This window comes from Gadus morhua, chromosome 7 (genome assembly GCF_902167405.1).
Source record: "Gadus morhua chromosome 7, gadMor3.0, whole genome shotgun sequence".
In the NCBI taxonomy this organism is placed as follows: domain Eukaryota; kingdom Metazoa; phylum Chordata; class Actinopteri; order Gadiformes; family Gadidae; genus Gadus; species Gadus morhua.
This window is the reverse complement of record NC_044054.1, coordinates 775,254-797,206: the sequence shown is the minus strand read 5'-3', so window position 1 is coordinate 797,206 and position 21,953 is coordinate 775,254. Positions and strand designations below refer to the sequence as shown.

Below are 21,953 nucleotides of genomic sequence, written 5' to 3'. Positions count from 1 at the left end.
TCCTTTAATCAAAACTAAACAATGTTAAAATACCTGGTACTATGCTGTGTATGAGGTGCAGGTAATTTTGTAATTGTTTTAGCATTTCCTGGGGTTGTGCGGTGTATGGAACACAGGAATTTGCCAATTTCAAAAATATCGCCCACATTAGGGACTAGGGCATGTAGAGGGGCCCCAGGGCTACCACGGGCACTAGTCAGAATTCCAACGCTCCGCTGTTCCTTTAAATCGCTTCACTTCAAATTTTTAAAATCAAGATTGCAGTACCCAAAAAAGTCCGCTGGGGCTAGAGCTATCCGAGGGTGGTCTCGGAATTCCCACGCCCCGCTGTTTGCCCGAGCTAGGTCCAAAAAAACGTTTTTGAAAAGTGGTAAGTTGCCCTTAACCTAACCCTAACCCATTAACAAACGACTCAAAATGGCCTAAAACGTGCTCCTAGACACTTTCTGTGTGAACTTTTTTGACTCCGCACTTGGTCAGATTTTCACAAAATTGTACATGGGGGGGGGGGGGGTCAACGGCAGCTATATGAAGGAAGTTAGCTAGAACTCCAAAACTTCGCACACCTGTCTAAGGAGCCTAGAGCACCTTCCACACCAAATATCGTTAATACCCCTTTTTCCCTCGCCGAGTGGCACAAATTTTTCCCTTGCCGAGTGGCACAAATTTGAACATTTCAAATTCAATTTTCTATACCAAACCAAGCCACCAGGTGGCCAGAACTTGGCACAGACGTAGCCCTGATCCATAGCTACCACCCCATAGGGTTCATGTTCCCACGCCCCTCTCCCTGTTCCCATGGCAACGCTTTTAGGTGTTTTCCAATGTTAAAAAAAGTTGCCACTAGGGGCGCCAAATTCCCTCCCTTCTGCTTCATAGTTACCGTACCAAAATGAACCAACGAAGACGGAGGACTACTCTAAGGTAAGTTTTTTGCTTTATTCAAAACGAAACAATGTTAAAATACATGGTACTATGCTGTGTATGAGGTGCAGGTTATTTTGTAATTGTTTCAGCATTTCCTGGGGTTGTGCGGTGTATGGAACACAGGAATTTGCCAATTTCAAAAATATCGCCCACAATAGGGACTAGGGCATGTAGAGGGGCCCCAGAGCTACCACGGGCACTATTCAGAATTCCCACGCTCCGCTGTTCCTTTAAATCGCTTCACTTCAAATTTTTAAATCAAGATTGCAGTACCCAAAAAAGTCCGCTGGGGCTAGAGCTATCCGAGAGTGGTCTCGGAATTCCCACGCCCCGCTGTTTGCCCGAGCTAGGTCCAAAAAAACGTTTTTGAAAAGTGGTAAGTTGCCCTTAACCTAACCCTAACCCATTAGCAAACGACTCAAAATGGCCTAAAACGTGCTCCTAGACACTTTCTGTGTGAACTTTTTTGACTCCACACGTGCTCAAATTTTCACAAGATTTTACAATGGGGGGGGGGGGGGGGGGGTGTCAATGGCAGCTATATGAAGGAAGTTGGCTAGAACTCCAAAACTTTGAATTAAAACTTAAAAGATAGAACGCTTCACGAATTTGCGTGTCATCCTTGCGCAGGGGCCATGCTAATCTTCTCTGTATCGTTCCAATTTTAGTAGATGTGATACCGAAGTAACACAATTACTGCCTAATCCTCAGTTAGCTATGTACCTCTGCTCAGACACCAAACGCTATCTGCTGGTGGAGCTACAACAGACGATTCATACGTTGGGCGATTTGCGGTTGCTGAGAAACAGAAAGCTTCGATGGACCGATAGCGCAAAAGATAACGTGGCTGAGGAACGTTCTTCTCTTTATTTATCCGACAGAAAAGAGGAAAAAACCCACCTCACTCGTCGCGTCGATAAAGAACTTCTTTTTTTTTACGACCCAGCAATCAGCGAACGACAACAGAGACACCCAAAGCGTCGGATCGAATCCCGTGAAATCAACGCTTTTGACCGGCCGTTCTCGTCGTAAATGAAGACGAGAACCCTTTGTTATGTTATAATTATTATTACATTACAATATGCAAAATATGACAGACCAAAAGCCCTTATTGTGAATTTTATTTTCTTGTCTTGTTACTTATAGACCTGAATTGCATCCTTGTCCAATAGGTGGCGCTCTCGAATAATGTCTGTAGAGTGTGGTGTGGGGGAGGGGGTCTTGACCTTGGTAACCGTTTTGTATTTATTTAGAATGAGATCGTATTTACTTAACGGTTGCTAAGTTATACTTTATGTCCAATAGGGGGCGCTCTCGAATAATGTTTGTAGAGTGTGGTGTGGGGAGGGTGGCCTTGACCTTGGTGACCATTTTGTATTTGTTTAGAATGATATTGTTACGTATTTTAAAATCAAGATTGCCAGTACCCAAAAAAGTCCGCTGGGGCTAGAGCTATCGAGGGTGGTCTCGGAATTCCCACGCCCCGCTGTTTTGCCCGAGCTAGGTCCAAAAAACGTTTTTGAAAAGTGGTAAGTTGCCCTTAACCTAACCCTAACCCATTAACAAACGACTCAAAATGGCCTAAAACGTGCTCCTAGACACTTTCTGTGTGAACTTTTTTGCCTCCGCACTTGGTCAGATTTTCACAAAATTGTACATGGGGGGGGGGGGGGGTCAACGGCAGCTATATGAAGGAAGTTAGCTAGAACTCCAAAACTTCGCACACCTGTCTAAGTAGCCTAGAGCACCTTCCACACCAAATATCGTTAATACCCCTTTTTTCCCTCGCCGAGTGGCACAAATTTTTCCCTTGCCGAGTGGCACAAATTTGAACATTTCAAATTCAATTTTCTATACCAAACCAAGCCACCAGGTGGCCAGAACCTTGGCACAGACGTAGCCCTGATCCATAGCTACCACCCCATAGGGTTCATGTTCCCACGCCCCTCTCCCTGTTCCCATGGCAACGCTTTTAGGTGTTTTCCAATGTTAAAAAAAGTTGCCACTAGGGGCGCCAAATTCCCTCCCTTCTGCTTCATAGTTACCGTACCAAAATGAACCAACGAAGACGGAGGACTACTCTAAGGTAAGTTTTTTGCTTTATTCAAAACGAAACAACTGTTAAAATACATGGTACTATGCTGTGTATGAGGTGCAGGTTATTTTGTAATTGTTTCAGCATTTCCTGGGGGTTGTGCGGTGTATGGAAACACAGGAATTTGCCAATTTCAAAAATATCGCCCACAATAGGGACTAGGGCGTGTAGAGGGGCCCCAGGGCTACCACGGGCACTATTCAGAATTCCCACGCTCCGCTGTTCCTTTAAATCGCTTCACTTCAAATTTTTAAAATCAAGATTGCAGTACCCAAAAAAGTCCGCTGGGGCTAGAGCTATCCGAGAGTGGTCTCGGAATTCCCACGCCCCGCTGTTTGCCCGAGCTAGGTCCAAAAAAACGTTTTTGAAAAGTGGTAAGTTGCCCTTAACCTAACCCTAACCCATTAGCAAACGACTCAAAATGGCCTAAAACGTGCTCCTAGACACTTTCTGTGTGAACTTTTTGACTCCACACGTGCTCAAATTTTCACAAGATTTTACATGGGGGGGGGGGGGGGGGGGGGGGGGGGTCAATGGCAGCTATATGAAGGAAGTTGGCTAGAACTCCAAAACTTTGAATTAAAACTTAAAAGATAGAACGCTTCACGAATTTTGCGTGTCATCCTTGCGCAGGGGCCATGCTAATCTTCTCTGTATCGTTCCAATTTTAGTAGATGTGATACCGAAGTAACACAATACTGCCTAATCCTCAGTTAGCTATGTACCTCTGCTCAGACACCAAACGCTATCTGCTGGTGGAGCTACAACAGACGATTCATACGTTGGGCGATTTGCGGTTGCTGAGAAACAGAAAGCTTCGATGGACCGATAGCGCAAAAGATAACGTGGCTGAGGAACGTTCTTCTCTTTATTTATCCGACAGAAAAGAGGAAAAAACCCACCTCACTCGTCGCGTCGATAAAGAACTTCTTTTTTTTTACGACCCAGCAATCAGCGAACGACAACAGAGACACCCATAAGCGTCGGATCGAATCCCCGTGAAATCAACGCTTTTGACCGGCCGTTCTCGTCGTTAAATGAAGACGAGAACCCTTTGTTATTTATAATTATTATTACATTACAATATGCAAAATATGACAGACCAAAAGCCCTTATTGTGAATTTTATTTTCTTGTCTTGTTACTTATAGACCTGAATTGCATCCTTGTCCAATAGGTGGCGCTCTCGAATAATGTCTGTAGAGTGTGGTGTGGGGAGGGGGGTCTTGACCTTGGTAACCGTTTTGTATTTATTTAGAATGAGATCGTATTTACTTAACGGTTGCTAAGTTATACTTTATGTCCAATAGGGGGCGCTCTCGAATAATGTTTGTAGAGTGTGGTGTGGGGAGGGTGGCCTTGACCTTGGTGACCATTTTGTATTTGTTTAGAATGATATTGTTACGTATTTTAAAATCAAGATTGCAGTACCCAAAAAAGTCCGCTGGGGCTAGAGCTATCCGAGGGTGGTCTCGGAATTCCCACGCCCCGCTGTTTGCCCGAGCTAGGTCCAAAAAAAACGTTTTTGAAAAGTGGTAAGTTGCCCTTAACCTAACCCTAACCCATTAACAAACGACTCAAAATGGCCTAAAACGTGCTCCTAGACACTTTCTGTGTGAACTTTTTTGACTCCGCACTTGGTCAGATTTTCACAAAATTGTACATGGGGGGGGGGGTGTCAACGGCAGCTATATGAAGGAAGTTAGCTAGAACTCCAAAACTTCGCACACCTGTCTAAGGAGCCTAGAGCACCTTCCACACCAAATATCGTTAATACCCCTTTTTTCCCTCGCCGAGTGGCACAAATTTTTTCCCTTGCCGAGTGGCACAAATTTGAACATTTCAAATTCAATTTTCTATACCAAACCAAGCCACCAGGTGGCCAGAACTTGGCACAGACGTAGCCCTGATCCATAGCTACCACCCCATAGGGTTCATGTTCCCACGCCCCTCTCCCTGTTCCCATGGCCAACGCTTTTAGGTGTTTTCCAATGTTAAAAAAGTTGCCACTAGGGGCGCCAAATTCCCTCCCTTCTGCTTCATAGTTACCGTACCAAATGAACCAACGAAGACGGAGGACTACTCTAAGGTAAGTTTTTTGCTTTATTCAAAACGAAACAACGTTAAAATACATGGTACTATGCTGTGTATGAGGTGCAGGTTATTTTGTAATTGTTTCAGCATTTCCTGGGGTTGTGCGGTGTATGGAACACAGGAATTTGCCAATTTCAAAAATATCGCCCACAATAGGGACTAGGGCATGTAGAGGGGCCCCAGGGCTACCACGGGCACTATTCAGAATTCCCACGCTCCGCTGTTCCTTTAAATCGCTTCACTTCAAATTTTTAAAATCAAGATTGCAGTACCCAAAAAAGTCCGCTGGGGCTAGAGCTATCCGAGAGTGGTCTCGGAATTCCCACGCCCCGCTGTTTGCCCGAGCTAGGTCCAAAAAAACGTTTTTGAAAAGTGGTAAGTTGCCCTTAACCTAACCCTAACCCATTAGCAAACGACTCAAAATGGCCTAAAACGTGCTCCTAGACACTTTCTGTGTGAACTTTTTTGACTCCACACGTGCTCAAATTTTCACAAGATTTTACAATGGGGGGGGGGGGGGGGGGGGGGGTCAATGGCAGCTATATGAAGGAAGTTGGCTAGAACTCCAAAACTTTGAATTAAAACTTAAAAGATAGAACGCTTCACGAATTTGCGTGTCATCCTTGCGCAGGGGCCATGCTAATCTTCTCTGTATCGTTCCAATTTTAGTAGATGTGATACCGAAGTAACACAAATTACTGCCTAATCCTCAGTTAGCTATGTACCTCTGCTCAGACACCAAACGCTATCTGCTGGTGGAGCTACAACAGACGATTCATACGTTGGGCGATTTGCGGTTGCTGAGAAACAGAAAGCTTCGATGGACCGATAGCGCAAAAGATAACGTGGCTGAGGAACGTTCTTCTCTTTATTTATCCGACAGAAAAGAGGAAAAAACCCACCTCACTCGTCGCGTCGATAAAGAACTTCTTTTTTTTTACGACCCAGCAATCAGCGAACGACAACAGAGACACCCAATAGCGTCGGATCGAATCCCCGTGAAATCAACGCTTTTGACCGGCCGTTCTCGTCGTAAATGAAGACGAGAACCCTTTGTTATGTTATAATTATTATTACATTACAATATGCAAAATATGACAGACCAAAAGCCCTTATTGTGAATTTTATTTTCTTGTCTTGTTACTTATAGACCTGAATTGCATCCTTGTCCAATAGGTGGCGCTCTCGAATAATGTCTGTAGAGTGTGGTGTGGGGAGGGGGGTCTTGACCTTGGTAACCGTTTTGTATTTATTTAGAATGAGATCGTATTTACTGAACGGTTGCTAAGTTATACTTTATGTCCAATAGGGGGCGCTCTCGAATAATGTTTGTAGAGTGTGGTGTGGGGAGGGTGGCCTTGACCTTGGTGACCATTTTGTATTTGTTTAGAATGATATTGTTACGTATTTTAAAATCAAGATTGCAGTACCCAAAAAAGTCCGCTGGGGCTAGAGCTATCCGAGGGTGGTCTCGGAATTCCCACGCCCCGCTGTTTGCCCGAGCTAGGTCCAAAAAAACGTTTTTGAAAAGTGGTAAGTTGCCCTTAACCTAACCCTAACCCATTAACAAACGACTCAAAATGGCCTAAAACGTGCTCCTAGACACTTTCTGTGTGAACTTTTTTGCCTCCGCACTTGGTCAGATTTTCACAAAATTGTACATGGGGGGGGGGGGGGGGTCAACGGCAGCTATATGAAGGAAGTTAGCTAGAACTCCAAAACTTCGCACACCTGTCTAAGTAGCCTAGAGCACCTTCCACACCAAATATCGTTAATACCCCTTTTTCCCTCGCCGAGTGGCACAAATTTTTCCCTTGCCGAGTGGCACAAATTTGAACATTTCAAATTCAATTTTCTATACCAAACCAAGCCACCAGGTGGCCAGAACTTGGCACAGACGTAGCCCTGATCCATAGCTACCACCCCATAGGGTTCATGTTCCCACGCCCCTCTCCCTGTTCCCATGGCAACGCTTTTAGGTGTTTTCCAATGTTAAAAAAAGTTGCCACTAGGGGCGCCAAATTCCCTCCCTTCTGCTTCATAGTTACCGTACCAAAATGAACCAACGAAGACGGAGGACTACTCTAAGGTAAGTTTTTTGCTTTATTCAAAACGAAACAACGTTAAAATACATGGTACTATGCTGTGTATGAGGTGCAGGTTATTTTGTAATTGTTTCAGCATTTCCTGGGGTTGTGCGGTGTATGGAACACAGGAATTTGCCAATTTCAAAAATATCGCCCACAATAGGGACTAGGGCATGTAGAGGGGCCCCAGGGCTACCACGGGCACTATTCAGAATTCCCACGCTCCGCTGTTCCTTTAAATCGCTTCACTTCAAATTTTTAAAATCAAGATTGCAGTACCCAAAAAAGTCCGCTGGGGCTAGAGCTATCCGAGAGTGGTCTCGGAATTCCCACGCCCCGCTGTTTGCCCGAGCTAGGTCCAAAAAAACGTTTTTGAAAAGTGGTAAGTTGCCCTTAACCTAACCCTAACCCATTAGCAAACGACTCAAAATGGCCTAAAACGTGCTCCTAGACACTTTCTGTGTGAACTTTTTTGACTCCACACGTGCTCAAATTTTCACAAGATTTTACATGGGGGGGGGGGGGGGGGGGGGTGTCAATGGCAGCTATATGAAGGAAGTTGGCTAGAACTCAAAAACTTTGAATTAAAACTTAAAAGATAGAACGCTTCACGAATTTGCGTGTCATCCTTGCGCAGGGGCCATGCTAATCTTCTCTGTATCGTTCCAATTTTAGTAGATGTGATACCGAAGTAACACAAATACTGCCTAATCCTCAGTTAGCTATGTACCTCTGCTCAGACACCAAACGCTATCTGCTGGTGGAGCTACAACAGACGATTCATACGTTGGGCGATTTGCGGTTGCTGAGAAACAGAAAGCTTCGATGGACCGATAGCGCAAAAGATAACGTGGCTGAGGAACGTTCTTCTCTTTATTTATCCGACAGAAAAGAGGAAAAAACCCACCTCACTCGTCGCGTCGATAAAGAACTTCTTTTTTTTTACGACCCAGCAATCAGCGAACGACAACAGAGACACCCAAAGCGTCGGATCGAATCCCCGTGAAATCAACGCTTTTGACCGGCCGTTCTCGTCGTAAATGAAGACGAGAACCCTTTGTTATGTTATAATTATTATTACATTACAATATGCAAAATATGACAGACCAAAAGCCCTTATTGTGAATTTTATTTTCTTGTCTTGTTACTTATAGACCTGAATTGCATCCTTGTCCAATAGGTGGCGCTCTCGAATAATGTCTGTAGAGTGTGGTGTGGGGAGGGGGGTCTTGACCTTGGTAACCGTTTTGTATTTATTTAGAATGAGATCGTATTTACTGAACGGTTGCTAAGTTATACTTTATGTCCAATAGGGGGCGCTCTCGAATAATGTTTGTAGAGTGTGGTGTGGGGAGGGTGGCCTTGACCTTGGTGACCATTTTGTATTTGTTTAGAATGATATTGTTACGTATTTTAAAATCAAGATTGCAGTACCCAAAAAAGTCCGCTGGGGCTAGAGCTATCCGAGGGTGGTCTCGGAATTCCCACGCCCCGCTGTTTGCCCGAGCTAGGTCCAAAAAAACGTTTTTGAAAAGTGGTAAGTTGCCCTTAACCTAACCCTAACCCATTAACAAACGACTCAAAATGGCCTAAAACGTGCTCCTAGACACTTTCTGTGTGAACTTTTTTGACTCCGCACTTGGTCAGATTTTCACAAAATTGTACATGGGGGGGGGGGGGGGTCAACGGCCGCTATATGAAGGAAGTTAGCTAGAACTCCAAAACTTCGCACACCTGTCTAAGTTGCCTAGAGCACCTTCCACACCAAATATCGTTAATACCCCTTTTTCCCTCGCCGAGTGGCACAAATTTTTCCCTTGCCGAGTGGCACAAATTTGAACATTTCAAATTCAATTTTCTATACCAAACCAAGCCACCAGGTGGCCAGAACTTGGCACAGACGTAGCCCTGATCCATAGCTACCACCCCATAGGGTTCATGTTCCCACGCCCCTCTCCCTGTTCCCATGGCAACGCTTTTAGGTGTTTTCCAATGTTAAAAAAAGTTGCCACTAGGGGCGCCAAATTCCCTCCCTTCTGCTTCATAGTTACCGTACCAAAATGAACCAACGAAGACGGAGGACTACTCTAAGGTAAGTTTTTTGCTTTATTCAAAACGAAACAACGTTAAAATACATGGTACTATGCTGTGTATGAGGTGCAGGTTATTTTGTAATTGTTTCAGCATTTCCTGGGGTTGTGCGGTGTATGGAACACAGGAATTTGCCAATTTCAAAAATATCGCCCACAATAGGGACTAGGGCATGTAGAGGGGCCCCAGGGCTACCACGGGCACTATTCAGAATTCCCACGCTCCGCTGTTCCTTTAAATCGCTTCACTTCAAATTTTTAAAATCAAGATTGCAGTACCCAAAAAAGTCCGCTGGGGCTAGAGCTATCCGAGAGTGGTCTCGGAATTCCCACGCCCCGCTGTTTGCCCGAGCTAGGTCCAAAAAAACGTTTTTGAAAAGTGGTAAGTTGCCCTTAACCTAACCCTAACCCATTAGCAAACGACTCAAAATGGCCTAAAACGTGCTCCTAGACACTTTCTGTGTGAACTTTTTTGACTCCACACGTGCTCAAATTTTCACAAGATTTTACATGGGGGGGGGGGGGGGGGGGGGGGGGGGTGTCAATGGCAGCTATATGAAGGAAGTTGGCTAGAACTCCAAAACTTTGAATTAAAACTTAAAAGATAGAACGCTTCACGAATTTGCGTGTCATCCTTGCGCAGGGGCCATGCTAATCTTCTCTGTATCGTTCCAATTTTAGTAGATGTGATACCGAAGTAACACAAATACTGCCTAATCCTCAGTTAGCTATGTACCTCTGCTCAGACACCAAACGCTATCTGCTGGTGGAGCTACAACAGACGATTCATACGTTGGGCGATTTGCGGTTGCTGAGAAACAGAAAGCTTCGATGGACCGATAGCGCAAAAGATAACGTGGCTGAGGAACGTTCTTCTCTTTATTTATCCGACAGAAAAGAGGAAAAAACCCACCTCACTCGTCGCGTCGATAAAGAACTTCTTTTTTTTTACGACCCAGCAATCAGCGAACGACAACAGAGACACCCAAAGCGTCGGATCGAATCCCCGTGAAATCAACGCTTTTGACCGGCCGTTCTCGTCGTAAATGAAGACGAGAACCCTTTGTTATGTTATAATTATTATTACATTACAATATGCAAAATATGACAGACCAAAAGCCCTTATTGTGAATTTTATTTTCTTGTCTTGTTACTTATAGACCTGAATTGCATCCTTGTCCAATAGGTGGCGCTCTCGAATAATGTCTGTAGAGTGTGGTGTGGGGAGGGGGGTCTTGACCTTGGTAACCGTTTTGTATTTATTTAGAATGAGATCGTATTTACTGAACGGTTGCTAAGTTATACTTTATGTCCAATAGGGGGCGCTCTCGAATAATGTTTGTAGAGTGTGGTGTGGGGAGGGTGGCCTTGACCTTGGTGACCATTTTGTATTTGTTTAGAATGATATTGTTACGTATTTTAAAATCAAGATTGCAGTACCCAAAAAAGTCCGCTGGGGCTAGAGCTATCCGAGGGTGGTCTCGGAATTCCCACGCCCCGCTGTTTGCCCGAGCTAGGTCCAAAAAAACGTTTTTGAAAAGTGGTAAGTTGCCCTTAACCTAACCCTAACCCATTAACAAACGACTCAAAATGGCCTAAAACGTGCTCCTAGACACTTTCTGTGTGAACTTTTTTGCCTCCGCACTTGGTCAGATTTTCACAAAATTGTACATGGGGGGGGGGGGGGGGGTCAACGGCAGCTATATGAAGGAAGTTAGCTAGAACTCCAAAACTTCGCACACCTGTCTAAGTAGCCTAGAGCACCTTCCACACCAAATATCGTTAATACCCCTTTTTCCCTCGCCGAGTGGCACAAATTTTTCCCTTGCCGAGTGGCACAAATTTGAACATTTCAAATTCAATTTTCTATACCAAACCAAGCCACCAGGTGGCCAGAACTTGGCACAGACGTAGCCCTGATCCATAGCTACCACCCCATAGGGTTCATGTTCCCACGCCCCTCTCCCTGTTCCCATGGCAACGCTTTTAGGTGTTTTCCAATGTTAAAAAAAGTTGCCACTAGGGGCGCCAAATTCCCTCCCTTCTGCTTCATAGTTACCGTACCAAAATGAACCAACGAAGACGGAGGACTACTCTAAGGTAAGTTTTTTGCTTTATTCAAAACGAAACAACGTTAAAATACATGGTACTATGCTGTGTATGAGGTGCAGGTTATTTTGTAATTGTTTCAGCATTTCCTGGGGTTGTGCGGTGTATGGAACACAGGAATTTGCCAATTTCAAAAATATCGCCCACAATAGGGACTAGGGCGTGTAGAGGGGCCCCAGGGCTACCACGGGCACTATTCAGAATTCCCACGCTCCGCTGTTCCTTTAAATCGCTTCACTTCAAATTTTTAAAATCAAGATTGCAGTACCCAAAAAAGTCCGCTGGGGCTAGAGCTATCCGAGAGTGGTCTCGGAATTCCCACGCCCCGCTGTTTGCCCGAGCTAGGTCCAAAAAAACGTTTTTGAAAAGTGGTAAGTTGCCCTTAACCTAACCCTAACCCATTAGCAAACGACTCAAAATGGCCTAAAACGTGCTCCTAGACACTTTCTGTGTGAACTTTTTTGACTCCACACGTGCTCAAATTTTCACAAGATTTTACATGGGGGGGGGGGGGGGGGGGGGTGTCAATGGCAGCTATATGAAGGAAGTTGGCTAGAACTCCAAAACTTTGAATTAAAACTTAAAAGATAGAACGCTTCACGAATTTGCGTGTCATCCTTGCGCCACCGGAATGTCGTTGTGCTCTACACTTGTGTTTCACTTGTTTCACTTGCTCCCCCGCCCTCCCCCGCCCTGGCGGAAAAACCACTCCTGTCTGATTGGTCTGTTTCATTTACTGGGCCAAAACCACGCATGGTTTGATTGGACTGTTTCATTTACGTCATGAGCCGTGATTGGCTGCCGGCGGGGAGCGCAAGTTATCATAAGCTCCTCCAGCCGAAAAAATGTCATTACTTTGACAGTTTTCAACCGTCACTAGTTTTCGTTCACTACCATCACGTAAGTAAATGACTAGAATCGTGGAAACTGCATTAAAACGTGAATAGACGACTCTGTTATATGTGGTATAAAGGCTGGGACTAATTCCGAATTATAAATATTGTTGAAAGTACGGTGCTTCGCGCTTCCCATTCAAACGAATGGCGCGGCGAATGCTTCTGGTAAATCGTGAAAAATGCATAAAAATGCGAACAGACGACTCGGTTATATTCTATAGACCATAGTGTGTATGTGGTATAAAGGCTGGGACGAATTTCGAATTATAAATGAGTAAAACGAATTGTTGAAAGTACGGAGCTTCCCGCTTCCCATTCAAACGCATTGCGCGACGGTTAGCCTTCTCAACGAGTGCTGCTGGTAAATCGTGAAAAATGCATAAAAATGCGAACAGACGACTCGGTTATATTCTATAGACCATAGTGTGTATGTGGTATAAAGGCTGGGACGAATTTCGAATTATAAATGAGTAAAACGAATTGTTGAAAGTACGGAGCTTCCCGCTTCCCATTCAAACGCATTGCGCGACGGTTAGCCTTCTCAACGAGTGCTGCTGGTAAATCGTGAAAAATGCATAAAAATGCGAACAGACGACTCGGTTATATGCTATAGAGTCCATAGTGTGTATGTGGTATAAAGGCTGGGACGAATTTCGAATTATAAATAAGTAAAACGGATTGTTGAAAGTAGGCCTACGGAGCTCGCGCTTCCCATTCAAACGCATTGCGAGTGCTGCTGGTAAATCGTGAAAAATGCATTAGTGTAATTGTGATATAAAGGCTGGTCTAAATGTGAAATTATTAATGTGTGATTTCGGTGTTTGAAACGCAACCGCGATTTGCATAGGAGAGGTGTTAATAGTGGGGGGGAGAGCAACAGGTTAAAGGCTAAACCTAATGGTCTCTTGACATTAACGTTGACAGTATTAGCATAACACCCCTAATGGTTATAGGCCTCTTTTTGTATATTGGGTAAAAAAAACCTCTAATTTGCCAAAATTGAGTGATAGGTTATACAATTAAGAATAAACAACGGTGGGCCTCTTCATGACTAATTTATATATATTTTTAATTCAATAATGTAATTGTTATTATTTATTTATTTTAATAAACCTTAATTCTTGGCGCCCCCCCCCCCCCCCCCCCCCAGGTACTTGGTCCGCTAAGCACTATGCGTACTATGCGTATAGGGAGCGGCGGGCCTGCCTAATGGGCTGATCTCCTGACATTAACATTGTTATCAACATTGTTATCTTAACACCCAATTAGTACATTGTAATACACTTCACTGACTTGTTTGGTTTCTTCTTGTCTTTCAGAAAATGTCTTTTGCTCCCCTTTTCCGGTTCGAACCCTCTTCCTCCGAGCTCACCCTTCGCCCCTCTGATGCCGCTGACGCAGTGGCAAGCAAACGCCAGGCCTCTACCACTGGGTCTCAGGTGAAGAGGGGTGATGTGGTTCGAGCCGAGGCGAGGGCCAGAGCCCTGCAGAAGGGTGGCATGTCGGGCGAGTTTGTGCTGGCGGAGAGCGAGGTGCAGTTTGGCCTGTACCGCGGCCAAACTTTCCAGTGGCTGCTGGGAAATGCGGTGGGGTACGCCGTCACCATCTTGGTGTCCCACCAGATGGAGAGAGAGGGAGGAGACACCAGCAAGTCGCCCCTCATGGAGAACAAGGACGCCCTCGCCTCCTACGCCGGGCTGTTCCCACCCATGGTGACGGCCGTCGCCAGGCGTAGGTTGTGCGAGGGCTCCGCGTCTTCCAGGGGGCTGGACGACGCGCTGGTGGGGTTCGGGGTGCATTCACACCGGACCTACAAGTCCCTGTATGGCGCGCGGGACCAAGAGAGTCGAACGTAAGTAGTGTGTGTGTGTGTGTTGATTTTATGTGTGTGTGTGTGTGTGTGTGTGTGTGTGTGCTGATTTTGTGTGTTTTTTCTTTGCTCTACTACAGTTATGTGGCTTGGGTCAGGACGCAGAAGGTGGGAGCTACTGCGTCAAGGATGGGAACCCTGAAGCAGTATGTGCTGGCCCGGGACGCTGAGCCCACAGCAGCACCGGAGCCAGGACATGTCCTCCCACGGCCAGGTAACTGCACCGTCTACAAAACAGCCTGTGAGGTGCTTTTAACAACACACCAGTGCTTCATCAGTTCATGTTGTCGTCTCGTTGTCGTTCTTTGCAGGCGTCTCCTACTCTGACCCGACCGACGCCGAACTGCTCGCCGCTGCCAACGAGGTCGACCCTCCCAGTGAGTATACGTTTAGATGTGAATACACTTGTACCGCACGTGTAACGCACCGCCCTAACGCTGATATGGGTTGTCAGGCACGTCCAGGGACGCCCCGCCGGCCGCGGCCCCGCTGGAAGGACCAGCACCAGGTCCAGGACCAGGACCGATGGCCACGAGGCCTGCCTCCGGCAAAGAGGTTTGTATAATGTGTGTGTGTGTGTATATGATGTGTGTGTGTATGTGTGCCTGTCTGCTGAACATTCACACCCGCTCACTGTGTGTGTCTGCTGCGTGTGTGTTTCAGCTGCTTCCCCTCAGCTGGAGGAAGACGCTGCCTGAAGAGCAGCAGGAGTGGGTGGGCCGGGCGCTGTTCCACAGGGACCCCAGCAGCGGGAAGGCTGTGCTCACCACACCGCCCCGACTGTGGTGGTACCCGCCAGGCGCCCGGCTCCTCTACACTCAGCCCCCCGCCACTGCCCACGCCTTCTTCCAGCGCCCCTTCTTCCTCTGGCTTCCGTATCGGATGTGGGCGTACCACCTCAAGTGCCCCGCCGATGGGGGTAAGCTGATGGGCGCTGGCCTATACAAGACCGTGCGGAGGGTCTTGGACAGGAGCGGGTGGTATTACATGGCCACAGAGTGCCTTCAGTGCCCCTCCTGCGGCAAGAAGGTGGCGGGCTGGTCCCAGGACATCCTGGAGCAGCTGGACGTTGCTCACCGCGAGCAATTCCCGGCCGTTCTTACCTACAAGTATGTCACTTTTAGTCATTCTGCGTTTACCCAGCGTATTGTCGCTCGTGGTTAACTACGGTTAACTGTCTGTGTTCTCTGTTTCCAGGTTGTCCTGCGACAGAGCGGTGATAGCCATGCTCAAGGAGCGCACCTTGGGCAACGGCGTCTCTCGCCTCCGTGCCTCCCTGGTGGAGCAGCACTCCAGGGACTGGATGCAGCGCTCCATCGCCTACCTCTCTGTGCTCCGCAAGCTGAGGGGACCCGGAGCGACCCAGAAGGACGACGTGTCCCTGCCGACCTTCGTCAAGGTGCCCGGGCTCACCTGGTTTGGTCGGGTGTACGTGCTGGAGGCCGTGACCAGGCTGGACGAGACCAAGGCCAGGGTGACGTCGATCTTCGGCGACATCCTAAAGATGGACTCCACCAAGAAGGTGAGGTTTCTCTCTCCGTGTGCCGTCGCCTCGTATGACGTCTGTGTGCCGTCCGTCCGTCCGTGTGTCTAAACGTGTGTTTGTGTCTTGCAGATCGCCAAAAAGCTCGCGGGCGCCGCCGCCGGGTCTGCCGCCTGGATGACCAACGTTGGCAACGAGTACGGGCAGGTGCTCGTGTCCGTTCTCACCTCGGCCGAGGGGGAGGGACTGACCAACATGGCGGTCGGCCTCATGCGGCGGTACCGTGATGCCGGGAAGGCCCCTCCGAGGGTCCTGTATGTCGACCGGGACTGCTGTGCCGCCGTGGGCAATTCTGCCACGCACGGCATGTACCACGAGTGGCAAGAGCTGGTGGTGCGGCTGGACGTGTGGCACCTCATGCGGCGCTTCGCGAGGGGCGTCACCACCGACAGCCACCAGCTCTACGGCCTCTTCATGGCCAGGCTGTCCTTCGCCATCTTCGAGTGGGACGGCGAGGACGTGCGGCGCCTGAAGGAGGCCAAGCAGTCCTCGGAGGGGAGGGACGCCCAGGTCACGCTGTCCGCCAAGGAGCTGGCTCGCCACTGTCGCCGCCGTACGAGGGGTGTGGCGGAGACGGAGCGGCTCATCCAGGAGGTGCTGGACGCCTTCTGGCATGTGACGGACACCATGGGCGTCGCTTTGATTGACCGCGCCCGCATGGAGGACATCTGGGGCACGCAGCGCCGCCACCTCGACTGCGTCCAGGACCCAGAGGGGGTGGAGCTGTACACCAAGACGGGAGAGATCACCAAGGGTGGTGTGAGGCTCCCCGTCTTCCGGTGCGCTCGCGGCTCCACCTCCCTCGAGTCCTTCCACCTGCACCAGTGCCGCTTCGTTCCGGGTAAATCTATTTCCACCGCGTTGACAAAGTTCTGCTTGTTTGTTTTCCTTTTTCACTAACTCTTCTCCCCCTCGTGTTTTATGTACAGGTACCACCTCGAGTGACGTCCACTATCAGGTGTACCTGCTGGAGGGCCTGGCTCGGTGGAACGAGGACCGCGGCAGGGCGGCAGTCGAGGGAGGACCGCGAGAGGCGCTGCGGTGCTACAGCGCCCGGCTGCAGCACAGCTTCAACGAGCTGGCCTCTGAGGTCAACGGGGTCCAGCCGGTCGACGACTTCACCCAGCCCAGAGAGTACACAGGTACATGGAGATTAGCGACAGAGAGTGTTTGCTGCGGCTGTTCTTGTGGCATCTGCTAATGTGTGTGTGTGTGTGTGTGTGTGTGTGTGTGTGTGTCTCTCTCTCTCTGCAGGGGAACTCTTAGGGGTGGAGTACTTGTACTCCCAGTCGGGCGCTGTGCTGCAGCCGGATCCCGAACCTCTGGATGGGGCAGAGGAGGAGGAAGAGGCCGCCGCCGATGACGGCTTCGAGGAGGAGGAGGAGCACCCGGAGGAGGAGCCAGAGGAGATCCGTCTCCTGGCACACCACAGCGCCCTGCTCCAGGAGCCCTGCGGTGTGCTCCAGGTCGATGCCACCTTGGGATCGCCCCATTCCGAGGTGGAGGAGGAGATGGAGGAGGAGGAGGAGGAGGAGGAAGTGAGTGGCAGTCGCCTGTCCACATTTCATATCGGCCGCGGTGTTTGCGTGCGGCGTCTCATCGTGTGCCGTGTGTGCGTTTTCTTTCAGGACGTCGTCGGGCCGGACGGTCAGCCCGGGTACCACCACGCGGTGGCCCTGGCCCACGGCCTCGTGGAGCTGCGTCACCACGCCTTCGTCACCGCCCGTCAGACCAGAGGCATCATCGCTCTCTGGGAGAGGCTGACGGAGCGGGACAAGGCGCCGGTGACCTTCACCCCCCGCCACCAGGACCGGCTGGCTAAAGGGCGGTTCAAGACCAGCAACCGCCACGCCCACATCCCGGGAGTGGACAGTGTGAAGCGGTAAGCAGTGCATTAACAATTTCCTTCAATCTTTTTTTTTTTAACAGCCCCCTATAATCAGTAACTAACACGCTCTCTCTCTCTCTCTACAGTGTCGTCGTGGGTAAGGGTGCGGGAGCGGCACAGTACCCAAGCCTCAGCAGGGTCGTCGAGGCCATCATGTTGGAGCTGTGCCGCGTCCACAGCGGCGACGCCAAGACCATCGCCGGGGCACGCCTCAACCGCTGGGGTGCCGTCATGAGGGATTACAAATTGATCCAGGACAACGTGGTCAACTGTCCTGCCCTCATGGCGAGCACCCGCATCATGCTGTTTGACGTGAACCAGCGGACCCTGTCCATGTGGTAAGTCCATATACTTTGGCTCGCAGAACTGAGTGTGTGTGTGTGTGTTTGTCGTCGTGATTGATATCTTTGTCGTCATAATTAACACATTGTTTCTATTTCTTGAAAGGCAAAACAACAGGGAAAAAAATAAGATGAGGGACACCCTCTCCCTCGCAGTCCCGGGGCCCAGCGCTCCCCAGACTGCAGCGGAGCCCCTGTCGGCCCCACGGACTCTGCTGCAGCAGCCCCAGCAGCCAGACCAGCCCCTCCAGCACCACCTGCCCGCGGATGCCTCTGGTCTGGCGGCAACGATCAGAGGGCCGCTGGCCCCGGAGCTCTACGACCTCGTGGTGAAGCAGCAGAGTGCCGCCGCCGCCACCCCCCCGGACCTCAGCCCGCTCTCAGCCGCGGCCACCGCTCCAGCCATTGCCGCTCCGGCCGTCGCCATTGCTGGAGCCATGCCCCGCTCCACTGTCTGGAGGCACAGGGTCCAGGAGGAGAAGGAGCGTCGTGCCCGGGAGCTAGGGGTCTACCTCAAGCCCCCTAAAAAGGTCTCGGGCTTTACCTGCAGCCGCTGTGGCCAGCACAAGACCAGGGAGAACGGCCACAGCCGCTACAAGCGGGAGACCTTTTGCGCCCGGGCCGACGGGGGAACGGTGGAGCAGTGGCGCAGTGATCGGCTGGCCAGAGACCGCGAGGCCCCCCCCCCGCCGCCACCCTGACATTCTCTCTCTCCCCCCCCCCCCCCCCCCCCCCCACAGCAGTGTGGAGCTGGCTGTGTAGAGGGACCACCAGCCATTCATTGTAAATGATGTATATATATATATATAAACAGCCTACCGTTACCGAAAGACTCTGTGTCGTTTGTGTGGAAGAAAGAACGATTTTTGCTCAAATCACATCACAAAAAGAAAACACACCTTAAAAGCTGGTTGAAAAAAAGCCATTCTTTGTTAAACAATGTATAAATTAACAACACATAAAAGAGGGTTGCTAAAAGTCATTCTTTTTTCCAGATCATGCATGCGCATCCATTAATTTCTGCTACCTTTTTGGCTGTCCGAGTATTTTCCTTAAATCATGTCTTTAACTGCCACACACATACACACACACACACACAACACTTCAAACAGCATGATGGACACACACACATCACACACATCTATCATGACAGTAGCAGTGGGAATTAGAAGTGAAGCGCAGAGAGCCCCCCCCCCCCCCGACACCCTGAGTTCATTTCACACCTCCAACTTGGACTCTTTTGTCTATCAGGATGACTGATCAAGCTAAGACAAAAGATCAGACAGGGCAGCTGGCCTCGGGAAAGTCTCCCGTGTGCAGGTGAAGGTGAAGGTCCACCCCTTTCTCGTACAAGGTTCAAATAGGGCTGCAGGACATGCCTCTAAACCACACTACGATGGAAGCCACTAACAGCAACCTCGGAGCGCAGCCTGAGCCAGAGGCCGTGGAACCAGAAGGTGTGTATCTAACTTGCTAAATTGTTGTGTGTGTGTGTGTGTGTGTGTGTGTGTGTGTGTGTGTGCGCACATCCATCCATTTAATTTGACCTAGACTAAAAGTGTTCTATATTGCCTTGTGTTCAGAGTCCGACAGCGCTGCTGCTGCTGCTCCTCCTCCTCCATCAAAGAGGAAAAGGAAGCACAGGTGGACGCCAAGCAGGGTTACCATTTGCCGCCACAAATCGCAACTGAGGCAGGACACCAGGGTGTTAAATGAGCAAAAGGGGAAGCCCCAATGCCAGCCGGGGGACCCCTGCCCCACGTGCGCCCAACCTAGGACCCTGGACACGGGGCACGCGCTGTACAAGAGCAGTGCGTACTGCGAGTCAGAGGCGGGCCCTGGGGGCCTCACCGCTCGTGAGTGGCTAATCAGCCAACAGGCCCCGGAGGACGCCGGGAAGGTGCCCAGGACCACCCTCTGGAACATCGCCCGCAGGAAGGAGGTCGGCGACTCCTCTTCCCCTCGAAGAAAAACGCACAAGCTGCGGATCTGCCAGCGGTGCCTCCAGCCGGCGCAGAAAGATTTTGGCCACAGCCGGTTCGACGGGGAGAACTTCTGCTCCCTCTACGCCGGCAAAGGCGTAGACCTGTGGCTGGCCGAGAAGAGGGACCGCAAGAGGCGAAAGCCAAAGAGGTGAATTGATTGTTTCTGAATGCGTTTCGAAGTAAACTGCTTGCATTTACCTAAAGAACTAAAATTCGATGTTGAAATCCGTTCACCAGGAAGCAGAGGAAGCAGCGGGAGGAGAGGAGGGCGAAGGGCCCGGTGTCAGCCCCTGGAGAGGAACACAGCCCCGGCAGAGTGTGAGGCTGCTCCTCCCCGGGAACCCCCCTCCTGTGTTGTGCATGTTTTTAATTTAATAAATCTATTTGAATTACACACGCTTGTCCCTTCTTTTTACTTTAAGCAACAAGTCCACAACAACAATGATAACAAACGTTTTTAGTTTAATAATAAAAAAGCAATACATTAGAAACAGTGTAAAAGCGTCTCGAAATAAAGCCATTCTTTAAGAAACAATCACATTGAAAATAAAGCCTTTAATAAACACATTGAAAATAAAGCCATTCTTTAAGAAACAATCACATTGAAAATAAAGCCTTTAATAAACACATTGGAAATAAAGCCATTCTTTAATAAACAAGCAATATATTGAAAATAAAGCCGCTCTTTGATAAACAATCAATACATTGAAAATAACGCCATTCTTTAATAAGCAATCACATTGAAAATAAAGCCTTCTTTGATAAACAATTGTGGCAACCCGGCGGCGGCGGCCCCAAACCCCTGAAGCCGAGGGGGAGGCGGTGGATGGCGTATACCGCCGATATCCACCAGCCGGAGCCCAAGAGGCCTCACCGACGGGAGTGACCTCCCCCTCCAGGGACGAGACCGGCCCGGCCGGAGAGACAATTCCCCTGGACGCCACCGTGGCTCACGGAGTCACACGTATGATTTCTGATTTTCCCCTTTATTTAATGAATAAACGCCCTACCGGGCTTTGAACGACTTGGCGTGTGTTGATTTCGCCCGTGAGAGACGTTCCACACAATCGATGCATTGAAAATAAAGCCGTTCTTTAACAAACAAGCAATGCGTTGAAAATAAAGCCTCTCTTTGATAAACAAGCGACGCGTTGCAATAACGGACACGGGTCGAATCAGACGAACGCTTGTTTATAAAGGCACCGGTCCCTCGACATGGGCGTTTCCACCCGTGTCCCGACCCGACCCTGTGCGTTCCGATCGTTCCGATTTCGGCCTCTGCTCAAAGCAGACGGTGCGTTCCAATTTCGACCCCGAACCGTCGGTTCGACCGGTCGGACCGAACTTATTCTCGGTCCGAGGTGCCCGCGGGGGCCGGGACGGGCCAGAGGTGCGGTGGCCGGAAGGGGGCGCCAAAGCGGTCCGTCCCGCGGCTGCGCCGCGGGCCGGACCCCGATAGTGAAGAACGGTAAGCTTCCTTTGCGCAGGGGCCATGCTAATCTTCTCTGTATCGTTCCAATTTTAGTAGATGTGATACCGAAGTAACACAAATACTGCCTAATCCTCAGTTAGCTATGTACCTCTGCTCAGACACCAAACGCTATCTGCTGGTGGAGCTACAACAGACGATTCATACGTTGGGCGATTTGCGGTTGCTGAGAAACAGAAAGCTTCGATGGACCGATAGCGCAAAAGATAACGTGGCTGAGGAACGTTCTTCTCTTTATTTATCCGACAGAAAAGAGGAAAAAACCCACCTCACTCGTCGCGTCGATAAAGAACTTCTTTTTTTTTACGACCCAGCAATCAGCGAACGACAACAGAGACACCCAAAGCGTCGGATCGAATCCCCGTGAAATCAACGCTTTTGACCGGCCGTTCTCGTCGTAAATGAAGACGAGAACCCTTTGTTATGTTATAATTATTATTACATTACAATATGCAAAATATGACAGACCAAAAGCCCTTATTGTGAATTTTATTTTCTTGTCTTGTTACTTATAGACCTGAATTGCATCCTTGTCCAATA

At 49.1% G+C, this 21,953-nt stretch overlaps 1 protein-coding gene, 5 non-coding genes and 1 pseudogene across 6 annotated transcripts; 1 reads left to right on the top strand and 6 right to left on the bottom strand.

Annotated features, from left to right (window-relative positions):
* Positions 1 to 1,512: 1,512 nt before the first annotated feature.
* Positions 1,513 to 1,618, bottom strand: LOC115548018 (U6 spliceosomal RNA). The gene has a single exon (XR_003977465.1). It is a non-coding gene; the product is annotated as a U6 spliceosomal RNA (small nuclear RNA).
* A 1,991-nt stretch (positions 1,619 to 3,609) lies between these two features.
* On the bottom strand, positions 3,610 to 3,716 carry LOC115548027 (U6 spliceosomal RNA). Its single transcript, XR_003977474.1, has one exon. It is a non-coding gene; the product is annotated as a U6 spliceosomal RNA (small nuclear RNA).
* Positions 3,717 to 5,701: 1,985 nt separating this feature from the next.
* LOC115548017 (U6 spliceosomal RNA) lies at positions 5,702 to 5,807 on the bottom strand. The gene has a single exon (XR_003977464.1). It is a non-coding gene; the product is annotated as a U6 spliceosomal RNA (small nuclear RNA).
* Positions 5,808 to 7,794: 1,987 nt separating this feature from the next.
* On the bottom strand, positions 7,795 to 7,900 carry LOC115548083 (U6 spliceosomal RNA). The gene has a single exon (XR_003977511.1). It is a non-coding gene; the product is annotated as a U6 spliceosomal RNA (small nuclear RNA).
* A 1,990-nt stretch (positions 7,901 to 9,890) lies between these two features.
* Positions 9,891 to 9,996, bottom strand: LOC115548016 (U6 spliceosomal RNA). The gene has a single exon (XR_003977463.1). It is a non-coding gene; the product is annotated as a U6 spliceosomal RNA (small nuclear RNA).
* Positions 9,997 to 13,796: 3,800 nt separating this feature from the next.
* Positions 13,797 to 18,640, top strand: LOC115546591 (uncharacterized). The gene is made up of 12 exons (XM_030360196.1): positions 13,797 to 14,149; positions 14,248 to 14,381; positions 14,479 to 14,544; positions 14,622 to 14,722; positions 14,831 to 15,276; positions 15,365 to 15,689; positions 15,783 to 16,551; positions 16,640 to 16,852; positions 16,965 to 17,248; positions 17,339 to 17,592; positions 17,685 to 17,936; positions 18,046 to 18,640. Exons 1-12 carry the CDS (start codon positions 13,797 to 13,799, stop codon positions 18,638 to 18,640), a joined length of 3,792 nt encoding a protein of 1,263 aa, XP_030216056.1.
* Positions 18,641 to 21,397: 2,757 nt separating this feature from the next.
* LOC115548036 (uncharacterized) lies at positions 21,398 to 21,472 on the bottom strand (annotated as a pseudogene).
* Between the last annotated feature and the right edge of the window lie 481 nt (positions 21,473 to 21,953).